At 38.3% G+C, this 20,085-nt stretch overlaps 1 protein-coding gene across 2 annotated transcripts in view; it reads left to right on the top strand.

The window, feature by feature from the left end:
* Positions 1-20,085, top strand: part of Stxbp6 (syntaxin binding protein 6) — a 217,440-nt gene that overhangs the window by 155,470 nt on the left and 41,885 nt on the right. For both annotated transcript variants that reach the window (XM_029540665.1, XM_021202384.2), the window contains exons 3-4: positions 14,183-14,313; positions 15,148-15,313. In XM_029540665.1, coding sequence (XP_029396525.1) covers positions 14,183-14,313; positions 15,148-15,313 — 297 coding nt within the window. The remainder of the gene's footprint in view (positions 1-14,182; positions 14,314-15,147; positions 15,314-20,085) is intronic.

The following is a 20,085-nucleotide window of genomic DNA, read 5'->3' as shown; positions in this document are numbered from 1 at the left end:
AGTTTCAATCTAAAATGTCACTCCCATGCCTGTGCTGAAGCTTGTGTGTGTTTTATCATGATGACTGCTAGCTCTCTCTCTCTCTCTCTCTCTCTCTCTCTCTCTCTTTCTTTCTCTTCCTCCCTCTTTCCCTCCCTCCCTCCCTCTCTCTCTTCCTTTCTTCCATCTTTTCTTTCTTTTTTTAAAAAATTATTATTATTCTTTAATCTTTTTTACAGTCCAGTAGTCATCTCCCTCCCAGTTCACTCTCTGACTGTTTCTCATCCTATTCCTCCTCTCCCATCTCCAAGAGAATGTCCTCACCCCTCATCCCCACCCCACCAAGGGCAACCATGCAAGGCTTCTGTCTGCAAGCACACCATAGCATCAGTAATAGTGTCAGGCCTTGGAGCCTCCCCTTGACCTGAATCCCAATTTGGGCCAGTCACTGAACGTCCTTTCCATCAGTCTCTTCTCCATATTTGTCCCTGAAGTTCTTTTAGATAAGAACAATTCTGGGTCAATGTTTTTGACTGTGGGATGGCATTCCCATCCCTCTATTTGATGCCCTGTCTTTCTACTGGAGATGGGTTCTACATGTTCCCTCTCCACACTGTTGGACCTTTCCCAATATCTATCTGAGTCCCTTTCTATTTGGGGAGGTTCTGGAAACTGGATGTAGGACAGAGGTAGGTCCCTGGAGATGGGTCCTTGGAAAATGTGATCCCTAGCTACATGCAGTCTCACTCTAACTCCTGCATGCTGTAGTATGAACATACCACAGATAACTGACCCTGTGCCGTTATGCCCAAGTACATGAACAACTTAGAACACTCAGAAACCACAAGCCAAAATAAATCTTTACATTTCCATGTTCTCTGTAAGTTCCTTCAGATAATGACAAATATCATCTCCTATTTGAGAGATAATCTCTTTTAAGAATCAAGCTTGATAATTTTTTATTGTTTTTGTTGTGGAATCCTACATTTGTTCTTTCATGAACTTTACATCGTAGCTGCCATGTGTGTGCAGGCCAGTATCACAACTATTTTGTCCTGTGTATGCCCTTATAAATTTAGGTCCGTTGATTTTGACAGTGCTTGAGGCTTCCATCATTCAGACTTATTTTGTGGTTTGGTTACATCCAGTTGTTCTAGTACTGATTGTCTAGAATGTTTCTCTGCAGTGGATGCTCACAGCCATCCATTGAATGGAGCACAGGGTCCCCAATGAAAGAGCTAGAGAAAGTACCCAAGGAGCTGAAGCGGTTTGCAGCCCCCTAGGAGGAACTAACCAGTAACCCCAGAGCTCCCTGGGACTAAACCACTAATCAAAGAAAACACATGCTGGGACTCATGGCTCCAGCTGAATATGTAGCAGAGGATGGCCTAGTAGGTCATCAATGGAAGGAGAGGCCCTTGGTCCTGTGAGGGTTTTATGCCCCAGTATAGGGGAATGCCAGGGCCAGGAAGCTGGAGTGGGTTGATTTGTGAACAGAGGGAGGTGGGGAGGGGATAGGGGATTTTCAGAGGGGAAACTGGGAAAGGGGATAACACTTGAAATGTAAATAAAGAAAATATCTAATAAAAATTAAAAATAAAAAAAAAAGGAAAAAGAATGTTTCTCTGCTCACCATGTTGCTTTATGTTTATGTCAAAACTCACTGGTACATGTATGTGCAGAGATCTTTGCCTTGAGCTCTCCATTTTCTTCCCTGTGTTATGTGTAACACACTGACTGGGAGTAGATTTATATAAAGTCTTGTAATCACATCACGTTGTTCCCCCAGCTCTCACGCAATGTCTGTTCTTTGAGCCTTGCATTTCTGGATGAATTTCATACTCAATTTCTACTGAAATGCCTAGTGACGTTTTTAATGAGTTCTCAATAAATCTGCAAGTCAATTGGGGACAATTGACCTATTAATCATACTGAGTTTTCTAGTCTCAGTACAGTTGCCACTGTAACTCTGTATATTAACTTGGAGATTGTTGCATCTTAACATTGCTGATTCATTCAGCTACTTGAACATGAGGTATTTTACATTTGTTTAATTATTTAAAGTTTTTAGTGTTCAGTGTGCAAGTCTTTTATTTATTTTGACTAAATATATCACTAAGAATTGTATTCTTTTTAACACTATTGAAAATTGAAAAATTTGGTTGACTTATTAATGTTTTAGTATATTAATTTTTTTTCTTAGAGAAACTAAGCCAATGGTTTTACATTCATATAATATGACTGCTATGCTCCAACTGACAGTTGTGTTAGATGATGATGATGCAAAATTATATTTGTAATTCCATTCTGCTTTTCACATTTAAGTAGTCAAAGATTTACATTTGATGTTTGAAACTTTTTTATTAAAATATACTTTGTATTAGATAAATTTGCTCAACCATTACTTAATATAAATGTTCTGAGTATGTTTAAGATAGGCCAGACTGAGGTATGATATTTTTTAAGTTAGTTAGGTAAATTAAAAAAAAAAAAATATATATATATATATATATATATATATATATATATATATATATAATACTTTTCATTTTGAGGGCAAAATACCATTATAAAGCAGAGCATACACACACACACACACACACACAGACACACACACATTCATCTTGGTTGGATATAGCTACAAGGTTGAAATTGATGGGTCATACAGTATACCAATGTTTATCTTTAGTAGATATGGTGTTAACCAAGATAAATTCAGCTAGATTTAATCCCAGATGGTTTTTACTAATGTGATGGAATTTTTATTTAAATCAGAACATTTTTTTCTTGATTTTTATATTCCAGTGTAGAACAGTAAAGAATTAAAGTATCAGGTTCTGAATGACATCATTCAGTTTTTTTGGCCTACCCGTGAAGCATGCCTTCATTTCAAATATATAATTAGAAATGTATCCAGTAAGTGGTGGTGAAGAAGAGAGCAGCCATCTCTCTTTGCTTGACTGATGGTTGTAATTATATTTGACAGCTTGTGTTAGCTAAGTAATAAAAGCTTTGCTTTTTCCCAAGAATCCTAGTGATATTAAATGTTTACTAACTATCCCATTAGGAAATTGAATTAATTCTAACTCTTCAAGTTTTAGCCACCTTCTCTTCTCCCTTTCCCCTCCTTCCTTTCCTAACTTCCTCCCACTTATTGCATTGTCACATAAGAACATCCATTCTCATGTGACATCTTTCCATGGTTCATTTATACTTGATATGTTTTGTGAAATACTATCCTCAGTAGTGATGCATAGTTGAAGGAGTAAAATGGGGAAACTGAGTCCCAGGCCTGCATGATACAGTAGAGGACATCTGTCCTTTCTTTCTTTTCTTTCTTTCTTTCTTTCTTTTTTTTTTTTTGTGAAACTGATAGGGAATAAGATACTCCCATCTCTGTCTGCTGTGAAATGTATTTGTTTCAGCTTTATTCAGCTAAACATACTTTTCTCAGCGCATCAAGGTATTATAGATACTGAATTTTTATCAAATACTATATTTTCCCGAGGAAAGTGACTGTCTGATCTCTATTTTCTAATATGTAATGTTGATGCTGAAGGAAAGCACAACACTAAAAGCACACTGTCTCATCTTCAGCTTCTTGCAGAGAAATTTGATGCTTGAGTTGGCTAGCTGCTGCTTTCCTGCTCCTGTGCCTTGCTCCACTGGAAATCTCTTCTAAGAATAGATCGAAAACAATGTTTACATCATCTTTTTCAGAGCTGAGGAAGCAAGACTGGGACAGGCTCTTTGCCTGTAGTTAATTAAGCCTCTCTGTTTCCTTGTTGTATTTTACAGTCCTTAATGTCACCTGAGTTGAATCTCCGTCAAACTTCATCCAAGTTGTTTCTCTGAGCATTTACTTCCCTGGCTTGGCTGTTTGATTCATAGTTCGTTCCATGAAGCAGGGATCTCCTATACTTCTCAGATAAAATGCAAAGTTGCAAAAGCTAATACTTAATTTTGTATTTTTTATGTTCCATCTCACCTTCACCCCAAGTACATGTAAATTGATTTGTTCTCTGAGTCTATAATGAATTGTGAAGGAAATTATATGTCACACACAGTGGGAATAGGCCAAATACCAAGGGTAAGATCATGGTTTTTGGAATGTGAGAACAAAAGAATTACTTGCTAAAGAAGATTCTAGAATAAGGTTGTAGTAAAAATTAATGTACATGGTTTTAATGCTCAAACTCCCCTCCTTCTATTCTATGTCTATTCCATTCTATTTCTCATGATATTTCTATAATTTCTTGATGATTACCCTTCCATCTTACTCAAAGTCCTGGGATATTCCTCTTATCCAGTAAGATGTTCAAATTTCTTAACACTGGCTTGATTTTTGAACCCTAGCACTGCAATCTGAAAGAAGTTTTTTTTGTTTGTTTGTTTGTTCCTAGTTTCCAGTAGGCACAGAGCTTTTCTTCCTTATCTAGGGGAGCCATTCAACTAATCACTGATTTCTAGATCATGCATGCACCAATTTGTACTGTGTATCACTTTTTGTTTTTGGAGACATCAGATCTTAGTCATTGGTCTGATGCTGTAAAAAGATACCACGACTAAGGTAACTCTTAGAAAATAAAGCATTTGATTGGGGCTTATCTACAGTCTCTGAGGCTTATTCTGTTTTCATCATGGCATGGAACACAGTGGGTCACATGGCCTTGGAGCAATAGCTGAGAGCTACATTCAGATGCACTGGCTAAGAGAGACACCAGGCTTGGCTTGAGATTTTGAAGCCTTAATGCCCACCCCCAGTGATACAATTTCACCAAGAAAGCTATGTCCACTCTAATTTGGCCACAACCTCTGAATCTTCCAATCTTTCTCAAATAGTACTACTTCCTGATGACTAAACATTCAAATATATGAGCCTATGGGTGCCATTCTTATTTAAAGCACCAAATTATAGTCATAGTTTGGGGATCGCAGAGAGAATTCCTGCCTTTAGGGTTTACACTTCCTCATTTCAGACTTAAAATGTAATGGTTCAAGACAACTTATGCTGTCCATGAACCAACAGTCTACTTCAAAGAGATATGTTATCTATCCTTGTAATGACGAATATAAGAGAACTTATGACCATGCTAAGTAAGTGAGTAGATTTTCAAAGTATTGCCTAGATATCTGGCAGTCCTGTGACAATGGAGTTGTACATTCCAACAGGAATACTTCTTCCCCTTTGGTAATTGTAAAACATTAAAACAAGGTGGTGCCTCCAAAGTTCTGGAAAGTAGGTACTTGCTCTCTCAGTGCTCTGGACTGCCCTAGAGAAGGTTTGATGCAAGGTGTCTTATCATAATTGTTTATAAGAGAAAACAGTTTTTATATAAATGGTTCCCATTTTCATATTCTTTTGGAGAAACTTTCTGTATTTACCACCACCACCATCACCACGTCTACCACTACCACCATGTCATCCTCCTTGTTCCCAAGCCCTTTTATTTCTCTTCTAACTTGAAGATGAGAATAGGACGCAAGCACTGCACCAGCAAGTAGTATTGCCAAATAAGGGATCTTTTGTGTAGAAAGCCTGTTCCTTTATGATTATCCCTGATGGAGATAATCATCTCCAAAACCATGTATTCTGGGTTTCCACCTTCTTCCCTTGGAGCTAAAGGACAGGGATGACTTAGCGGTGTTCTCCCTCATCCTCACAGTTCCTTATTTATTTTCCAATTTTTTATTAGGTATTTTCTTTATTTACATTTCAAATGCTATCTTGAAAGTCCCCTATACCCTCCCCCAACCCCGCTCCCCTGCTCACCAACTTCCCCTTCTTGGCCCTGGTGTTCCCCTGTACTGGGGCATATAAAGTTTCAAGACCAAGTTTCTCTTCCCAATGATGACTGACTAGACCATCTTCTGCTACATATGCAGCTAGAGACACAAGCTCAGGGGGTACTGGTTAGTTCATATTGTTGTTCCACCTATAGGGCTGTAGCCCTCTTCAGTTCCTTGGGTACTTTCTCTAGCTCCTCCACTGGGAGCCCTGTGTTCCATCCAATAACTGACTGTGAGCATCCACTTCTGTGTGTTGCCAGGCACTGGCATAGCCTCACAAGAGACAGCTACGTAAATCTAAGGATACTGTTGGGCTCACTAGTTTCTTTACAGAGAGCCTGAGTTTCTAAGATGGGAAGAAGAGAAGCCTGAACCCCCAAAGACAAATCCAGCAATTTGAGAAAATGGTCTGATTTTAGAACCCAGGCTCCCAACCTTCTGGACTCCAAACATACATAGGTCCTAAAGTAAACACACCTTGAAATGTAGGGGGGGGAAACCTGTATGGAAAGCCACATGCCCAATTTCCCACTAGCTGCAACAAGGCTGGGGGTTCCCTACTCTGAAAATATTTGTGGTAATGATTCAGAAGTTTCTGTCTTTCAGCTTTAAAAACATTCAATTGAAACTTCACCTGACAAAAGTGCCGATGAAGCCACAGATCTGAGATGTGTTTCTCATGCATATTATGAAGTCCAGTGACCATAAATTAACAGAGCCAGAAGGAAACCAGATCCAAATATCCATTCCTTTATTCGCTCTCTTGCAATGTTGGTACTCAGAAGCCATCCTGAAGTTTGCTTTGATTTCCTGAATCCATGTTGCAGGTTTATTTTTGTTGTTGCTGCTATATATATATTTTTTTTCTTTGTCAGATGCTTCTGACGCAGCTAAATAGGAACAGTGGTAAGATTCCATGTAAATACTTTTTTTAAAAAAAACACATAAATTATATATTTCTTATCAAACATCTTAAACTCAAAATATCTGTCCATTACTTGAGTAAGAACATGGGTCATACCATTAACAATGAGTTGCTCAAGATTATGATAAGACTAATGTATGATAATATTGATGGTACCTAAAGTATGTATTTAGTCGTGGTGAATTGTCTTATCACTTGCCTAGCCCTGGCTTCATGCTCTAATGTGGACATGGATTGAGTTTTTGTTAGTTAATTTGCAGAAACAGTAACATAAATTTATAAAAAAAAAAATTAAGTGCTTGTGTAATGGAATTTTCATGCACATGTTAGTAAAAATATAGTATGAGATAAAAGATGCCCAAAAGTAGCATAAAGTCAACTTGTTTATATGGCAATTACTTGCTACATCTTTAGAGTTTAAGGCCAGCTTAGTCTACAGAGCTAGTTCTGGGATACCCAAAGCTACACGAAGAAACCCTATCTCAAAAAAACAAAACAAAACAAAACATACAAGCAAAATAGATAAGTCGTATGTATGTCAGGCAGGCAAAATGAATGTGTTTTGTCTTGTTTTGGGAATTGTGCAGAAATGATCCTGTGAATCATGAGACTAGGGAAAATTATGCAGATGTTTGAGAAAAGTTGTCATTTTTCAGCCAATATTTCTTGAAATTGAAGGTTTGTGCCACCATCTTTGGTAGCCTTTTATCTTGCATAATATTCAAGCCATGTCCACTTATGTCTGTCCTTTCCTCCTTAGTCTGTTTGCTTTCCTCCAAGTGAACTTTCCTGGATTACTCCAAGACCAGGTTTGATATGATTAGTCAGGGCTTTTTAATGGATTGATAGTAGCAGCAGCAGTATTGACTCCTCCTCTTCCTCTTCCTCTTCTTCCTCCTTCTCAAGACATGGTTTTACTATGTAGGTCATAATGGCCAAGAACTCACTATGTAGCCTAAGCTGCTCTTGAACTTAGTGATTCTCCTGCTTCCAAATGCTAGACATAGAAGGTTGTGTTCCGTGGTCCAGCTTGCCTGCTGGTTTTTAATTAAATAGGATGCTTTCTAGTTGGGCTTACTTAAAGCTGGGGATTTCCATCCCATAATTCCAGTCTGGTTTTAATTTTATAGAATGTTTCATGGAGAGGCCATCCACTAAGACACATTTTGGAGTTTTTAGTTCATGAGATAAAGATAAAATACAGTGTGTGTGTGTGTGTGTGTGTGTGTGTGTGTGTGTGTGTAAAACAATGGTAATGATAATCTGGCCACAATACTTGGTATCTTTGCTTCTTAGCTATAGTTAAACTATACTTGAGGATAAAGTGTCAACTCTATATTAAGAATAAAGAAAAAACATGAAGCCATTCTTTTTCATCAGAGCTAATAGCAAAATTACCTGGGATTAATCTTCTATAGGCTTTGGTCTTTCTTTGATGGAATCACAGGAATCAGTCTCTATAAGAGATCAGGAAGCATTAGTCCTGGATAACCCCAAAACATAAAGAATGAGCCTCAATATGCACAGTATATAGACCTGAGAGGAACCATTTATTGATGTTTTATTCTATCTAAGAATGCATTCCTATTTTGATGGTCTTTAACACCTGCTTTAATTTCTAATCATTTAGTCACCAAAGATGCCAGGCACTCTCTAGTTTGAAATTAACAGTACATATATTTTAATTATATTTACCATGTTCCTTTCTACTTAATGGAAACAAAGCTGTGCATCTACTTATGTATTTGAATGTATTTTGTCTTTTATTAACTTTTTACAGTAAAATGTATGGTTATTTAAATGGAAAATTGAGAAATAATTCAGGAAACAATAAAAACCATAGCATGGATTATTGGAAAGAAAGGCTTCAATTAATTCCCATGCCAAATAAAGTGGGACATTTGATATTTCAGAAAAAAAAAATTGCAGTCGGAAAAGCAGAGGTTCAAAGTTTATCATGTAAGTTGTAGATTTTCCAATTTTTAAGTGTGACTTTGGCAATGTATTTCTTTCTGTGCCTCAGTTTTCTTATCTATAAAAAAATGAGGCATGGTTTCTGCCTTAGTCACAGAAATATCCAACTCCACCAAAGAGATGTCCAACACTGCATACTATTTTTAAAAGTGTGTAGGAGCCTTTCTCACAAATTGGTAGGTAGTAGCTTAAATTCATGTGGAAATTTATCCACATCACATATGTTTAGGGACTCAGCATGTGTGAACTGTCTGACTTGGTTCTTCACAAACATCTCAGAGAAGCAAACATTGAATATTGAATCCAGACTTAAAGAAAAAAATCTGTCTTTTTACACAAACATCAGTCAATGCAAAAATGTGATGGGACAAGTCTTCCTGTGAACTTAAGTCATAGTCTGAAATATGAATAGCGAGCAAGAGACAACCCTGAGGAAACAAAGGAAATGGTGTTTCTACCAAGGGGACCTCGTTGCCAGGAAGTCCAGAGGACAGACATTGCCAGGAGCAAATGACAGCCAAAGCTTAGTGGACAGAAAGGGAAGTGAAATGTTATGTCCTTAGCACCCAAGAGCTGTACCCAAGGTCATCTAAGGCTTTATAGGTCATGGTCAAGGGCTTGCATTGTAATGGTCAAGGGCTTGCATTGTATTAAATGCTTTGAAATACCACTTCATTTTAAAAGTATAATTCAGTCCTCTATATTCATAGGCCAGTTGGAGGAAATCATGAAAATCCACATTAGGGATGATAGTATATTGCTAGAGATACTGCCCCTTTGTAACAATCCTTTGACTTTCTCCAGCGCGTGCCTTATTTCTTAAAGCCTCTCATATACTACCTCAGACAGCTTACACATTAGGAATCACTCCTCCTCCCCTGCTTAGTGCTCCACTGCAGAATTTTTATCCCTCCTGCTGCTACCTTGATTCTTGACAGGTTCTTGATTAGAATTCTATCTTATTATTTTTTTCTTTCACTAAAATATTTTAATATTACATAGCAATCAGAAGAGCAGCTCGTGGTACATGTCCTCAAGAAAGTGCAATAACTGGTAAAGACTGTGTAATCTGAGTTCACATCCTCATTCCCAATAAAAGAACCAAAATTATCACATGAGAACTAAGCAAATAAGACTTCATGTAAAAGGTTTTGGATGTGTTTGTTAGTAGCGTGCAGTAGTCTTATTATATTAGCAAATATAGTATGTTTCCAGTTTATAGTCATTTAATTCTTGAAATATATTCCCTATCCATTATTTTCAAATTCATGATTTTTGCAGCTTTCTATTTTAGAATATTTCTCATTTTATAAGGTACAGCAAACATATACCAATTGCTTTAATTTTCTACAAAAAGCATAGCTTTCTAATGTCTCAATCTTATGCATATGTCACTAGGGGGAGTTGAGGAATCTTATTAAGTCCTGGAGTTACTCACAAAATATAAGTATTTCTTAAATATCTGTTAAATGGATAGATATATGTCTTGTGGTTCTTGGCAGTCAATCATCTTGGGAATTAATCAGGTAGATTTAAAATGTGTATGGCAGGGCCATGCTCTCAAGGGCTCCCATTCACACAGTTTATTGTATTTGCTATATAAAGGGCTAGGTGTTCTTGATGCTCAGTTAGTGTTGAGAACCAAGGAAGATAACTGATATTGCAGTATCTCCTGGGACTGTCATATCCACCTGCTAGTACAAATGCCTCTATCTATCCATCTTTCATAGTTATTGACTGCACAATGTAACTTACAGTTGTTACTTGGTCTTTAAAATTATTAAAAAATAATTAATTCCGGAATATACTTTACATTGGTAGTGAAGAACACAGAACTGTGACATTATTTTTAATATATTATTTATTATTTATTATAATTATTATTTTTATTCTTTGAGAGTATCATACATGTATACAATGTATTTTGATCACACACACAAACACACACACACACACACACACACACACACGCACACCTCCATTCTAGCTCCCTCTTGCCTTTATCACTGAGTACAATTAGTGCTTCCAATAAACATGGAAGCAGTCTTCCTTAAACATGGGTTTAAGGTCAACTGCTGATACATGAGCAACTTTCAGGGGCCACATCTATGATGAAAGCTGACTCTTCCTCCCCAACCCTCTGCGAACTCAGAGCCAGTCAAATGCTTTTGTTAGGGGTAGAGTTCAGCCCCACCACCTATGCTGAAAATCTGATTGGCTTGGTCTGAGTGTTGTGACATTTCTTATCCAGGAAAATAGTTTGCATTTGAAGAGTTGCTTTGAACTATCTTCCTGGTAGACTACTGTCTTCACTAGGCACATGAAATTTGAGGGCTTTAATTTTAAAAATCAGCCCGAGACTCCCAAAACAAGGAAGGAATTAGCTTACATTTTCTTCAAGTTTTGTATTCGGATAGTCTGGAGTGGTACAGCGTTGAAGTATTTTGATTTTTGTAAAAGGAAAATCTCATTTAATTCTATAATAATGTGTATATAATAAACACGGTTTTAAGGCACCTGATTCAGACTCAAAACTAGGATGTTGGAGATAATAACAATAAACAAAAATCAAAGCAAACTGGGCCTGGTGCCCAGGAAAACTAGCCAGATGCCAAGAAATGGGAAAGCAATAAACTAATGGTGGAAATGAGGCAAGAGAGGATGAGACTGTAACTATATACTTTATAGGATGATCTCTGCTGGGGAATTTTGTGGGGACTTGGGTCACTGTAGGTGGGGTTCCTGGCCAGTTCAATGCATTGACAAACATTCCATGGAACTTACCTTCCTGGCTTGTACATCTTAAACATGCAGGAATATACACTGCTCCTCCATTGTGTGAGAGCTTTTATAATCCTATAAACTGCTTGGAAACAAACAGACCAGGAGTAAAAATAGGTGTTCATAACAACTGTAACTGAAGTCAGAAGGGAAATCTTCAGTTTCCCAGGATGCTGAAATGCCATATGATTTACATAAACAAGGGAGGAAATCCTCTGAGCGCTCAGGGATGTGTATCTAATCCACATGTCTAACACACATGTTTCCTGTTATGGAAAAGTAGTCTTTAATATTTTTAGGACATTTTAGGGCCTGGATAGAGACCAGGTGTGTTTTCTCTTTAACAAGAAAGTGTAAGCGAAGAGGGCGGCTATCAGAGAGAAGCCTATTCAAGTCCTTTTCTCATTACATGAGGTGTGTGTGTGTGTGTGTGTGTGTGTGTGTGTGTGTGTGTGTGTGTGTAGAAACACTGTCATTCCCAATGGTTACAAGAATCTAGAGCACTGACTCTCAATTTGCCTTGTGCTGCAACCCTTTAACAGTTCTTCATGTGATGACCTAGAACCTTAAAATTATTTTCGTTGCTACCTCATTACGGTAACTTTGCTAATTTATGAATTATAATGTAAATATTTGTGTTTTCTGGTGTTTTTTATTAGATATTTTCTTCATTTACATTTCAAATGCTATCCCAAAAGTCCCCTATACCCTACCCCCGCCCTGCTCCCCAACCCACCCACTCCCACTTCCTGGCCCTGGCATCCCCCTGTACTGGGGCATATGATCTTCGAAAGACCTCTCCTCCCATTGATGGCCAACTAGGCCATCCTCTGCTACATATGCAACTAGAGACACAGTTCTGGGGAGTACTGGTTAGTTCATATTGTTGTTCCTTCTATAGGGTTGCAGACCCCTTCAGCTCCTTGGTTACTTTCNCTAGCTTCTTCTTTAGGGGTCCTGTTTTCCATCCAATAGATGACTATGAGCATCCACTTCTGTATTTGCTGAGCACTGGCATAGCCTCTCAAGAGGTAGCTATATCAGGGTCCTGTCAGCTAAATCTTTCTGGAATATGCAATAGTGTCTGGGTTTGGTAGTTGTTTATGGGATGGATCCCCAGGTGGTCTTAGGAAACCCCTGAGAAAGGATCCTTCAGCTCCCAACGGGGTCATGACTCACAGGTTGAGAACCACTGGTCTAGAGAACGTCATGAGAAGCTATTTGCGACCAGAGACAATAGCATTTCTTGTAAATGGGGTACTGAGGGAATGATGGCTTTCTAACCACAAAAGTAAATGCAATTGAGATGAAGTGTTCAGGAACCTTTATATAAATATATCTGAGGCAATAGATAACAAGCTAAAACATTGGCTAAATTCAGGTTAGGAACAAAGGACGATTGTTCTAAGGCCATAAAGTCATGCTGGGACTTGGCGACTTTCACTACAGCTAATGGCAGAGTGACCTCTTTGACTTCTTTCTTAGGCTTTTCTACTTCAATAATAAGCTTTAGGATACCTGAACCATAGAGGCTTCTTTAAAAAGTGTATGTGTGTGTGTGTGTGTGTGTGTGTGTGTGTGTGTGTTTCTGTCTGTCTGTCTCTCTCTCTATCTCCATTACTAGAGCTAAAGTTGCAGGTATTGGTGAGCCTCCCAACATGGGCACCAGGGAAACAAGTACTCTTAGCTTTTGAGCCATCTCTGCAGCCCTGTCAAGGCTTCTTCTCACCAACTATTAGAGCAATTTCTTTCTCTCCCTTATGTCTGGAAACTTTTTTTTTGCCACCTGCTAAGTGTCTGCATAGTTATTAGAAACAGGGGGGAAATATTCCCGAGATACACAATCTCCCTAAAGGCAGTGACTAGGATCAAATGCATTTCAGCTAGTGGTGTTTAGTGTTTTTCCTAGGTATTCATGGATTTGCTATTGACTCTCACTGACTTCTACACATATGGCTCAGGACCTCATTGGAAAGACTTCTCAACATATGTAATTACCTCCTCCACCATCCTTGAACCTTAAAATCCCCAAATAAGAAAATGTGGAAATATCCGGAATGCCTCTTTACCAGTACCTGTGCTTGACATCTCCTGAGGGATGATGCTGTCCACCTGCCTGCAGCATAGGCGATTAAGAACTGCTCAAGGTGGAATGATTGTCCTGGTCCCCAGGTTTAGTGAATAAAAGAATTCATGTTGGAACTGTGCCCAGGACGCCAGGCAGATAGTCTTAATCAGATGCAAACTAGATACAAACTGGGTCATGCTATAAAGTCAAGTCCATTACTGAGGCTTCAGTATTTTCAATGAACTATAAAACTGGAAATAAGACTGGTAGCTACCCCAAGGAATCAGTAACCTTCCCCTCACTTAAAATTCAGCCTTCCTAATGAACCCTACCTGGGGTCTGATTGCCCTGTACACTTTTTTCCTGAGAGCTATAATTGTGCACGTGTAGCCTCTATTAAATTACTTGGTGTTATTCAGTTCAGATACCTTCAGTTCAATTGTGTGAAGACAAATGAAACAACAATCATATTAGAGGCTGAGAGGGGAGGTTATAACTTCTTTTTCTCTTGCATTCACCTCTCCCCAAAGACAGCACTCACCTTCTCTCCATGCACACGCAATTTGGTGTCCTTTAAAAATAACACTGAAGGAGGAAATCAGATAATTTACCTCCCCATTAATCCGAGTGTTTTTCTTCTTCTTCTTCTTCTTTCTTTTTGGCAGTGACGAACAAGAAACCCACACAGGCATCTATCACGAAGGTCAAACAGTTTGAGGGCTCCACATCATTCGTCCGAAGATCCCAATGGATGCTTGAGCAGCTTCGCCAAGTTAATGGTATTGATCCTAATCGGGTGAGTGTATTTTTCCAACGCTGAGCAAAGGGATTCTCTTCACATGCTGACTCTGCTTTAGCACAGTGGTGGTGATGGTAGTTAGAGTCATTCTTACAAGGCTATTTCAGTTGTGTGACCAAAACTTTCCCATCCCTGTTACTGTCCTATAGGAAATTATAAATCTTTCATGTTTGATAGAGAAATCCAAGAGAAAGCATATGGAAAGATGCTGTCTCCAGTAGTATGTATCAATACAGGGCAGAGTTCAAAGAATCATGCCCCCGAGTGTCTGTATGAGAACCCTGGGCTTGTCAAAATTTCATTTGCCTCCTAATGCCAAAAAAAAAAAAAAAAAAAAAAAATTAACAGCACTTTAAAATAATGAATTGTGATTCCTACAGAAATATGTTATGATGTAAGCGTCTACTCAAAGGACCCATTTCCTTTGTGCATACACATCATAATATATCCAAATATCAATAAATGCTAAAGTAACAAGGGGCAGTCCTTTCCAACCCATGTATAAAATATTAAGAAATCACAGAGTTGGGAACTTAGAAGAGTCTTCTTTTTTTTCTAGACACTGGGTAGATGATATATGGTCAGAATTCTGACATAAGTCTTAACTCCAGCAGGGACATCTCTAAATACAGTACAGTTTGGATTTATTTGCTTGACATAGACGTGCAAACTCTCTATGAAATTAGTTCCTGGTAGAGAAGACATGTATGGTTCATTTCTTGCGGGGGGAGGGTCTTTGTTTTAGTTTCTAAGCATCTTTTGGTGAAACAGAGCTCACAGCAGAAGACTGTGTAGGTCAAGGTCAGTAGTTCTCCCCCTGTTTTTTTCCAGGATTCTGCCGAGTTCGATTTGTTGTTTGAAAATGCCTTTGACCAGTGGGTTGCTAGCACGGCCTCAGAAAAGTGCACCTTCTTCCAGATCCTCCACCACACCTGCCAGAGGTACCTCACAGACAGGAAGCCAGAGTTTATCAACTGCCAATCCAAAATTATGGGAGGTAAGTGGGCACTTACACTATCTTAGGTATCCTATTTCTCGACCCTCGTTTTCATGTAAGAAGCTGTGTGTTGAGCAACATAATTAAAACCAAACAAGAGCATCAAGATGCTTGGAAGTAGTTGTGATATGCTACATTTAGAGGCAAGGGCATGCTTTCATCTAAAGCTGATCTTTTTAGAAGACATTTCTACTTAACTAAAATGGTTTGTACTACGAAAACAAGCCTATCTTTTTTTATTTCTCTGAAAAGCTTTTCAGTTTGATCTCTTTGTTACCTTTGCTATAATTCTATTGCAGAGCTCTCTTCTGTATTCCTCCTATTTTTCTTCTCAAGATATTTTTCAAATTCCTCCTGATACTGACCTCACTGTCTTTTCTTGTCTTATTTATTTATTTATTTATTTATTTTTCTGTAATAGAACACTTGACTGAAACAACTTAAGGAGGAAAGGATTTATAGTGACTGATAGTTCAGAGGAATGCAGTCTGTTCCTGGGGGGAAATGCATTGACAGTTAGTGCGGCTAGAATAGCTGCATCTGTGAAGCAGAGATAACCTGTCACCTTGTCCATCCATCTAAATATAAGCCCCGTGTCCAAAAAGATCTGCACCCTCCAAAAGCAGCGCCACCAACTGGAGACCAGGTGTTCCATCACATGACCATGTTGAGGGCACTTCCCATTCAGACGGTAACACTGTCTAGCAAAAGCCATTCCTGTTTATTCAGGAGCAGCACACAAAGGTGAATTGGTATTCTAGGCCAGGCTTAAGGTGGCAAGCATTGGCACTGGAAACAAAGAGAACCATTGAAGGGTGACCACATCTGTCTTTCCAGTGTCAAGGCTTTTAAGAAACCCAAGCAGCTAAAAATGCAAGCCTTGCAGTCACTCCAAATTGGGAAAGATATTTTATAACCTTGGTATTTGCACTGACCTATTTTCTGATTTAGAAAAATAGTTTTTAACTGTGCCAACTTTGCCATCATCACATACTAAGAGCTGGTCTCGTTACAGATGTTGCATCCTCTCCTTGGCCTCTCCTGTCTTCCATACGACTAGGGGGTGCATTGCTCTGTGAGAACAATCCATATGTTCATGCTTGCTTTGCTATGTGTCTATGAGATGTTCCATTGAGAATATACTGCGGACTTCATTATTGTTCCTGTGGTTATTTACATCTTAGCAACCTCAGAACATCTTTCTTATGCATCAAGGTTGTCTTATACTATAGCTCCCCTGTTTAGTTCTCAAAAATATGGGATGACGGTTGGTGTGTATTTTCTTTAAGGAGGCCACTTCATGCTGCATGAAACTGAAGATAAGTGTAGAAAGGAAGCATCAAACACTGACCTATTTGGAAAATATAATGAAATATATGGTCCCCTGCTAAGCCTTTGCCTCTGGTAAATCATAAATTAATCCTGATTTAAAAGCCCATCTTTAACCAGTTTGGTAAACTGGCTAAGTAAATTGTGTTAGGACCACTTGTGGGTGTTTTTAGTGATCACAAAGTTATCTACGAAAGGAAGCTTTTACTTGCTGTTCATCGGATGTGGTTTTCTCTTCTGGCCTAATGTCAGATTCACTCCTGTTATGAAACATTCACTGAGGTTGGTGTTTCCAGTGGTGTTCATGCTGGAACCCCTACCACTCTTGGAGAGGACTCATCTAAGTGCTGCACTTGTCTACACTGTGAGCAGGGAAGCCAGAAGGAGGCCCAATGTCATAGGAGCCCCTCCATCTCTCACATGGTCTTTATTCACCTTAAATATATTTCTCAGAAGTCATACCCAGCTGGGTCTGCTGGCCACTGGCCCTATCTTCTATTACCTTCTATTCCCTTGTGAGTCCAAAAGATGCAGCGCTGAGTTGGAAACCCTTATTTCGAATGCTAACCAGGTTGTATGGATATTGGATGAAACTAGATTGCTTTTCTGTCATCAGAAAAAGAGTAAGATAATGAGACAAGACACCAGAACTAATATTGCCTACTGTGACTCTAGGTGTTTGTTTTATTTCTTTAGATTTTAGTTTTTCCAGGTGTAACACCTGATAATAGATTAGAGGATTTCGGTTCTATTGTTCTGAGAATCTATAATTCCTAGGGCCTAGTTGATTGTCTAATTATTTCTTGACTAAGGAACTAAATAATTTATTGGGTTAAATATTGGCTGTTCCTCCATTCCTTAGAAGAACAAAAATGTTCGTATTGAGCATGTTGTAATTTGCTGGCAGCATGTATGTCCCTAATGAATGCAATCTGTCTTATTCAAACAGTTGTGAATCTTGGATAACAGTTTTGCCAACACAGTTTAATGAATCAGTACTCTTTTTCGTCTTCCTTCCTTCACATTACATAATTCTGAAACTTAAAAATGGTGTTTCTTGGATCACCCCTTTATTTTGTGAACCCCTTTCATCTTCAGAAGATTACATTCTCCGTAATTTCAAAAAATCTTTTCTTATCACCTCATATTCAGGTCACAAGTTGTAGGTAGGTGCCAATGTTCACTTTACTTTGAAATATGACAGCTTGTGATGTTTTAGAAAACAGATTGTTGTTGCTATTCGGCCCTTCATAAGTCTCTCAACATACGTTATCTTATTGGCATGAATGCATCCTTTGGAAATACAATTTATTATCTCTACCGAGTAGGAAACAGAATCAAGAGTTGCTAACTAGCCAGCCAAGGGTCACGTCACTGGGCAGGGGTGAAGATAAGAGTCTAGCAACAGCTTTCACAGATCTAAAGGCACCTTCCTTAGAGAGCTAGTGCTCCCTGGTGTTGTGTAGACACTGTTGAAAAATTTTAGTCAGAAACTCCTGTGTTATAAAGGGGGCCTGCATAGGAGGGGTGAACTGGAGATTATGGAGAGTTTTAATTGCCTTTCTTGCTACTTCATGGATATATAATATAATTTTCTACTTTTTGTCCTAAGATTCATTGGGGACCTTTAAAGTCAACTTGTATATATTACTTATATTTGGGGAGGGTAAGAATTCCAGTCGATTAGACAAATGAAAGTATAGAAAAGATGGTGCAGTTGTGACCATGCACACACTGCCTCCCAAAGATGCTGCATCAGCTCCAGGGCCATTGGGAAGACTGAAGTCCAGTGGGTTTCAATGACATTATCAAGGTCAAAAAGAATATGTCTGTTCCCTGAACAACACTCTTTTTTTTTTTTTTTTAACACCAGTTCAACATAAGGTGAAATATCAAAAACCTCTTGACTGCTATTGTACCCTTATATTTATCAACTGTGCAGGGCATGTGTGATTGTATGTTTCTTTTATTTTTTTTCTTGTGGGGAAGGTCAGTTACATAGAAATGAAATTGTTTGTTTGACATATTCAAAATTCTCTCCTCCAAAATGATATCTGCCTAGCTCGAAAGGGAAACTGAGACATTTAGGCCTTCTCATGCTAGTTCACAGTGTGCTAAAGATATGAGTAAAGTCTAGGCTAGTTGAAGGCCCTCACAAGATGGAAAGAGAGCATCATCTCGGAGAGTTGCGAAGGGAAACATTCTGGCATCTGCTCATGTGTTTTGTGGCTGGTGTCTTCTTATCTCTGGATAGTTGAAGAGCCAGGAGCTAGGATAGCATTTACAATCTCGTTCCTAGTCTTTTTACGGGACCCTCTCATGCATTAAGGATCATTTCAAACTTAAACAATCCATTTACTTTTCTGGTTCTTAAAAAATACCTAGCAACCCACAGAGATTGATGACAGCAGTGGATGCAAGTTAGAGTTGCTGAAAGGTGACATGGCATCATGGTAGGGGTCCCTGAGGCTAACATATCAAGTCCACATGACTTGGATATACTTTTGGCATCTTAGCTTTTGTTTTTCTCTTTATCTATTTTAAACATAAATGATGGTATGACATTATGCCCATGATATCATATGTATGCTTGAATCTTAGGCTCCTCGGGTGAAAGTTTGTACTAAGTCATTATAAAGAAACAGTTGCAAATACAGCATTCATTTATATAATGAGTATTTTATTTCATATTAATTCAAGGTCCCAAGTGTGGCTTTGCTCTTTTGCTTACTTTATAACTCTAAGATAAATGGGAACAGGTTCCAATGGCTCCCATCTTGTGTTTATCAACTTTTATAGTGAATGCTGCTGACCTGGTGTTTTAAGCTTCAGTTCTGGATTTCCAAGTATTGGCACAACATAGTGAGATATCTTTGGAGGGGGTACTCAAATCTAAACACAAAATTCATAAATGCTTCATATGAACTGCATACACACAGCCTGAAGGTAAATCTCTGTAAGAGTCTTAATAACTTTGTACATAAACCAAAGGTTATCACAGTTAAAGAGTCTGGAAAAATCTGTTCCCTTAAAGACTCTGAGCAAGTGCAAGCTTGCACCTGTTATTCACTATATCACATCACAAAATAAGACTGGAATATTTTACATGTAATAATATTGTCTGTGCTCAGAAAGTTTTAGATTTGGAGGTCATTTTTGATTGCAGATATTCGGATAAAGGATGTGGTATTAACTACAGGCAACTCTCTGAGTACTGACAATTTCTGTGTTGGAACCAGAGTCGGTGCACTGTGAGGCTAGTTTGTTTCTCATTAAGTGATATAAATTATTTATGGGACAAAATGATTTATTCTCAAGGCCAACATTCACTGAAATATATCTTGGAATTTTTTTTATTCTTTCTTCTTTCTATTTATTTATTTATTTATTTATTTATTATTTTCTTTATTTACATTTCAAATGCTATCCCGAAAGTTCCCTAT

This window comes from Mus pahari, chromosome 7, assembly GCF_900095145.1.
Source record: "Mus pahari chromosome 7, PAHARI_EIJ_v1.1, whole genome shotgun sequence".
Taxonomy (NCBI): domain Eukaryota; kingdom Metazoa; phylum Chordata; class Mammalia; order Rodentia; family Muridae; genus Mus; species Mus pahari.
Note: the sequence above shows the minus strand (reverse complement) of the source record. Positions and strands in the feature narration are given on the sequence as shown.